This window comes from Sapajus apella, unplaced genomic scaffold (genome assembly GCF_009761245.1).
Source record: "Sapajus apella isolate SASKATOON/1434 unplaced genomic scaffold, GSC_monkey_1.0 scaffold164, whole genome shotgun sequence".
Lineage (NCBI taxonomy): Eukaryota > Metazoa > Chordata > Mammalia > Primates > Cebidae > Sapajus > Sapajus apella.
Window position 1 is genome coordinate 460,554 of NW_022437104.1, and position 6,569 is coordinate 467,122.

At 49.6% G+C, this 6,569-nt stretch overlaps 2 protein-coding genes across 6 annotated transcripts in view; one reads left to right on the forward strand and one right to left on the reverse strand.

Annotated features, from left to right (window-relative positions):
• The window catches only part of SMC1A (structural maintenance of chromosomes 1A), a 43,966-nt gene extending 41,210 nt beyond the window's left edge, over positions 1 to 2,756 (reverse strand). Inside the window, exon 1 of the mRNA XM_032267030.1 lies at positions 2,525 to 2,756. Within this exon, the coding sequence (XP_032122921.1) occupies positions 2,525 to 2,633 (109 nt within the window). The 5' untranslated portion in view covers positions 2,634 to 2,756. The remainder of the gene's footprint in view (positions 1 to 2,524) is intronic.
• The window catches only part of RIBC1 (RIB43A domain with coiled-coils 1), a 12,388-nt gene continuing 8,561 nt past the window's right edge, over positions 2,743 to 6,569 (forward strand). Inside the window, exons 1-2 of one of the 5 annotated variants that reach the window (XM_032267015.1) lie at positions 2,743 to 2,824; positions 3,367 to 3,455. The gene's annotated coding sequence lies outside the window, so the exon portion shown is untranslated. Of the gene's footprint in view, positions 3,456 to 3,609; positions 3,700 to 6,569 lie in introns of all 5 variants that reach the window. The other 4 variants (XM_032267013.1, XM_032267012.1, XM_032267011.1 and 1 more) reach the window with 4 other exon arrangements.

Genomic DNA, 6,569 nt, shown 5'->3' on the forward strand with positions numbered 1-6,569 from the left:
AAAAAAAAAAAGCTTGGGCTTAGAACCAACAGACCAGATTCTAACCTTACTTTCACTACTTCTTAGCTGACCTTCCATTCCCTCGCCTGGAAAAAAAAGGAAAAAACCACAACTCACAGGTCTAAAAATATGTGTGGCACATACATCTCTGTTGGAACGGCAGGAGCACAGGCATGGGTTCTGAGAACCACGGACAAGTTATCACACCTCTGTGCCACAGTCTCCTCACGTATAAAACGAAGCTATTGGCATTTCCCTCCTAGGATCATTTTGAGAATTTAAATGTAAAGGGTCCCTTGGCTCGGCGCAGTGGCTCATGCCTGTAATCCCAGCACTTTGGGAGGCTGAGGCGGGCAGATCACTTGAGCCCAGGAGTTTGAGACCACACTGGCCAACAGGGCAAAATACCATCTCTACTAAAAATACAAAAACTACCCAGGTGTGGTGGTGCACACCTGTAGTCCCAGCTATTTGGGAGGCTGAGGCACGAGAATCCTTGAACCCAAGAGGCAGAGATTGCAGTGAGCCAAGATCACGCCACTGCACTCCAGCCTGGACAAGAGAATGAGACTAACTCAAGAAAAAAAAAAAAGAAAAGGGTCCCAAAAAATAAAGTACTTGACACAAACAGTAGGTAATTAATTAATGAGTCCTATCCTAATACAAGTCTGGACTCAGCTCTTGTCTCCCTCATCACAGCAGGACTAGAACATCATGCAGACCAGGAGTCAGCCTTTTAGGAACCAATGTCCAACCTTTAGGCTTCTCCCATCATTTCCAGGGATGACAAAAACATCTCACAACCACAGGCCGCTCTAATCACAATCAATCTTGTAAACATTTTAATAATACATATTATGGACTGAACACCAGTAAAATTTTTCAAGGAATGTCTGCTTTACGATACTCACAAACCAATGAAGATATAAAAACAGACACCATCAATACAGGACTTAAAACATTAATGTGTGCCAAGTGTCTACGGTATGCCACAGAGGAAGAGTAATTCAGCAAAGGGACTAAAGGAATGCCTTGTAGAGGTGGACCTTGAAGAAAGGGGGCAGGTGAGGAAGTGCTACGGCCCTTTTCAGAACAGCTGAGAATACAAATCTAATGCTGAGGGGACTGAATGCCAAGAGATACAACCTAGCTCTTTCAACAGGGGCCACTACACCAAAACCCTAGGAAACTGGGTGGTCACCGATCATTAGTCCTCCAGGCCAGTGGTTCTCAAACAAGTTGGGGGTTGGGGGGAGTCACACTCACCCCCTGCGACATTTGGCAACGTCTGGAGACAGTTTTGATTGTCATGCCTGGGGAGTAGGGGTGCTACTGTCATCTAGCAGGTAGACGCCAAGGATACTGCTATACATCTGCAATGCACAGGGCATGTCCCACAGCAAAGGATTATCTGGCTGGAAATGTCAACAGTGCCACTGTTGAGATATTGAGACGCCAGGGAAGGTACTGAGTACGTGCTACTTCAGCAAGGGCAGCCTCTTAGGCTATGATATCAGCTAGAACATCTCTGGGGTGGAAGACTACAGCAAGATTCCAAATGAACATGTGAGATAAGAGAAATCCATGATGTACCGTTTGGAGATAGGAAGATACAAAATAGAGGCTTTACCTGACCACTTTTTCTAAAGACAACACCCAAGTCACTTTATCACATCCACCTGTCTCATTTCCTGCATCGCACTTACGATAGCCTAAACCATCTTATTTTCTCCTTTATCTTCTTTCCCCTCTGGAATATAAGTTCCCTGTAAGCATGGACTTGGTTTATTCTATTCTCCGCTGTCTCCACAACTTGAAATTGAAAAATTCCTGATAAACAATAAGCATTCAACAAATTTGGTAAAACAATGAGTTTCGGCTTTTGACGGTTTCGGTGGGGCGAGTTCGAGGCAACTACCTTTAATATAGCGGTTGGGGGTGGGGATCGAGACCTCAAGCACTCTATAAAGACTGGAGCGCTGGGTCTGAAATTCAAAAGTGGCGCCTTGGGAGAGCAGTAAAAAGGAAAGAGTTGGAGTACACCAATGCAAGGCAGCAGGGGACGCTGGGCTGAAACAGAAGTGCACCGTTTGGGACCGGAGGCCACAGGAGAACTACGACCTGCACACACACTTTCCGGAGAGGGTCAAATAAGGCTGGGAGGCCGGCTCGGGCCGGTTCAGCGGGGAGCCGCGTGGCGGGGGACTGGCAGCTGGCGGGCAGCTGGCTCCGGACGCGCCTCCTTTGGCGGGAGACGGAAGTGGGCGGGGTAACGGGCAGCTCGGCCAGTACCACTCGGCCAGGGCGGGGGCCGCACAGGAAGCCGCAAGTGACACCTGGAAGGGGTTCGAGTTAGAGCAGCCGCGCGGGGACAGCGGGTTCCAGCAGAACCCCCTGTGGAGGGGCAAGGAACCCGTAAGGGTCCTCGACGTTTCAGGTTACATGGGCCGAGTTACACTACTCCAGCACCGGATAAGGGGTCCAGGCCGGGACGTAAGCAGGGCCGCAGCCAGGTTTATCTCACCAGAGCCATTTGGTCCAATGATGGCGGTGAACCTCTGAAATGGTCCGATAATCTGTCGACCCTTGTACGACTTAAAGTTCTCGATCTCAATCAGTTTCAGGAACCCCATGACGGCCGTTGCGCCGGCGGCAGTACGACAGGCCGCGCCGTACGACCGGGAACTGAGGTAGTCCGCGCGGGAAACGCCGCAGTGCAGGCCGGGCGGCCGGCAAATCTCGCGATATTATGTCCAAGCCTAACGTGATTTTTGGCTTCCGGCAGGAGTGGCACCAGGGGCGGGAGCTACGTTCTGACGCCGAGGTTTTATTGTTGCGTTTCTGAGGCGCGAGCTGACAATGTGTGTGGTGGCCGCGCCCCCTTTCTTGTTGCATGGCAACAACAAACAATTGTACTGCGGAAGGAGTCCCCAAAGGAGTTGGTGCTGGGCGGAGTCAGAGCAGCTCTTGAGGTTCAGGGAGGCGGGGAAGACCTGGTCCCACGCTTGCTGAGACAGAAGTCACAGCAGGATTATGCCCCTCAGGGCAAGAGGAAGGTGGGAGCTCGGCTGTGGCTTTAGCCTGGCCCAGACTTCAAGGCTGGGTCAAGGACAGAGTCGGGAGTTGGAAGGACCCTGGGGGAAAAAGAGGGCTGGACGGGAAGGAGGGGCCAACGGAGGATTCAGTGTTAAATGAGCTCAGGCTTTGCTAATGGTGGGGTGGGATTGGAGGCGGGACGGGATGCGAAGGTGGATGGGGTGTGAATAGGGCTGGGGCTACTCCCAGGCAACAGGGATACAGGATGGGGAAGGCTATGGCCTGAGATACTACCCTTATCCCCTGCCTCCCTGCGGTTCTACCAAGCAGAGTTCAGAAACTGCCGCCGTAACCCAAGAACAAAGTTGCATGCAGAGCCAACCTAGGAGCTTCAAAATCGGGATTCCTTACTGAGAAAGGTATTTTGTGTGAACCCCCAGGAGTCAGGGTCCCTAAGCCAGTGCTCTCGACCTCCATCTACCTCTCCATGCCTCTCCCCCATCCCAGTCCCACAGCTCTATACCACTCTGCTACCTTACCTCTCTTCCATCTCCGCTCTCTATCATTACTAAGGCCAGGGCCTTAGCAATCCAAGAAGCTTAAAATGTCTGCTGAATCTTCCCCTTCAGTGACCTTATACTGTGGTGGCAGGTGGAACCGTTGGTAAGTTGGTGCCATTCTCAGATTTAAACATGGAAAGGATCTGGTGGTTGCCATAATCATTACTGTAACTTTTTTTTTTTTTTTTTTTTGAGACAGTCTCACTCTGTCGCCCAGGCTGAAGTGCAGTGTCACAATCTTGGCTCCGTGCAACCTCCGCCCCCCAAGTTCAAGCAATTCTTTTGCCTCAGCCTCTCAAACAGCTGGGACTACAGGTGCGTGCCACCACGCCCAGCTAATTGTATTTTTAGTAGAGCCAGGGTTTCATTATGTTGGCCAGGCTGGTCTTGAACTCCTGACCTCGTGACCCGCCTGCCTCGGCCTTCCAAAGTGCTGGGATTACAAGTGTGAGCCACTGCACCTGTCCCAACTATTTTTTTATATTATGTCCGAAGGATGGGAAGAGTCCTAAAGACTTAGGACAAGTCCAGGGAAGTGAGAAAATGGCTGGGCATGGTGGCTCACACCTGTAATCCCAGGGTGAGGGAGGCAGGCCAAGGCAGGAGGATCACTTGAGTCCAGCAGTTCAAGGCCAGCATGGGCAACATAGTGAGACCCTATCTCAACTAAAAATTTAAAAATTAGCTGAGTGTAGCAGCTCTCACCTGTGGTCTACCCAGAAGGCGGAAGCAGGAGGATCGCTTGAGCCTGGGAGGTTGAGGCTATAGTGAGCAGTGATCACACCACTGCACTCCCACCTGGTTAACAGAGCAATACCCTGTCTCAAAAATAAATAATTAAAGGGAGGAAGCTTGGTAGATGAAATCTAGTAGGGGAGCCATAAATGAAGTTCAGTTGGGAGAAACAATCAGCCTAAGGGGATAAAGTGGCTAACGGAAAACAATCTCATATAATCCATGGGGATATACTGTTCCCTTTTAAAAGATGAGATAGTGAGCCTGGGTGACATAGCAAAACCCCATCTCTACAAAAAAATTTTAAAAATTAGCCAGGCATGGTGGCACACACCTGTAATCCCAGCTACTCAGGAGGCTGGGGCAGGAAGAGCCTCTGAGTCCACGAGTTCAAGGCTGCAGTGAGCCACGATTACACCTCTGCACTCCAGTCTGGGCAACAGAGAGAGACCCTATCTAAAACAAATTTAAAATAAGTTTTTAAATAAAAAAAAGTTGAGATGGCACTTGGGGGGGAATTAAATTGGATCCTTATGTCACACCATACACAAAATGCAATTCCAAGTAGATTAAAAACCTAAATGAGGCAGTGGCTCCTGCCTGTAATCCCAGCACTTTGGGAGGCCAAGGCAGGTGGATCCCAAGGTCAGGAGTTCAAGACCACCCTGACCAACATGGTGAAACCCCATCTTTACTAAAAATACAAACATTAGCCTGGCATGATGGCGTACGCCTGTAATCCAGCTACTCAGGAGGCTGAGACGGGAGAATCGCTTGAACCGGGAGGTGGAAGTTGCGGTGAGCTGAGATCATGCCACTGCACTCCAGCCTGGGCGACAAATTGAGACTCCATCTTAAAAAAAAAAAAAAATGAGAAAGGCAAAACTTTAGAAATTTTAGAAGAATATATAGGCCAGGCGCGGTGGCTCACGCCTATAATCCCAGCACTTTGGGAGGCCGAGGCGGGTGGATCACGAGGTCAAGAGATCGAGACCATCCTGGTCAACATGGTGAAACCCCGTCTCTACTAAAAATACAAAAAAATTAGCTGGGCATGGTGCCGCGTGCTTGTAATCCCAGCTACTCAGGAGGCTGAGGCAGGAGAATTGCCTGAACCCAGGAGGCGGAGGTTGCGGTGAGCCAAGATTGCGCCATTGCACTCCAGCATGTGTAACAAGAGCGAAACTCCGTCTCAAAAGAAAAAAAAAAAGAATATATAGGAGAATATCTTTATGACCTCAGGATAGGGAGGAATTTCTTGAGTAATAACTACTAAGCTCAAAGGAAGAGAAGAGTAGGTATGACTACATTCAAATTCACCATAAAGAAAGTGGAAAGATAGGTGAGTGCACACAGAAAGCTTCTAAAATATTGATAATGTTCTATTTTCTGAGTTTTGTGTAGAGTTCACAGGTGTTCATTTTGTTAATGTGCTTTATAACCCACACGTGTATCAATCACATTACTTTGTTTTTGTTTTGTTTTGTTTTTTGAGATGGAGTCTAGCTCTGATGCCCAGGCTAGAGTGTAGTGGTGCGATCTTGGCTCACTGCAACCTCTGCCTCCCAGGTTCAAGCGATTCTCCTGTCTCAGCCTCCCGAGTAGCTGGGATTACAGGTGCACGCCGCCATGCCCGGCTAATTTTTTGTATTTTAGTACAGAAGGGGTTTCACCATGTTGCCCAGGCTGGTCTCAAACTCCTGAGCTCAGGCAATCTACCCGCCTCAGCCTCCCATAGTGCTAGGATTACAGGTGTGAGCCACTGTGCCCAGCCAACCACATTCGTTTGTATGTATCAATTGTTACCTTAAAAATCAAGTGATAGCCAGTACGGTGGCTCATAGCTACAATCCCAGCACTTTGGGAGGCTGAGGCAGGCAGATTATTTGAGGTCAGGAGTTCGAGACCAGCCTGACCCACATGGTGAAACTCCATCCTATTAAAAATACAAAAATTGGCCGGGCGCGGTGGCTCAAGCCTGTAATCCCAGCACTTTGGGAGGCCAAGGCGGGCGGATCATGAGGTCAAGAGATCAAGACCATCCTGGTCAACATGGTGAAACCCCGTCTCTACTAAAACTACAAAAAATTAGCTGGGCATGGTGGCGCGTGCCTGTAGTCCCAGCTACTCAGGAGGCTGAGGCAGGAGAATTGCCTGAACCCAGGAGGCGGTTGCGGTGAGCCGAGATCGCGCCATTGCACTCCAGCCTGGGTAACAAGAGCGAAACTCCGTCTCAAA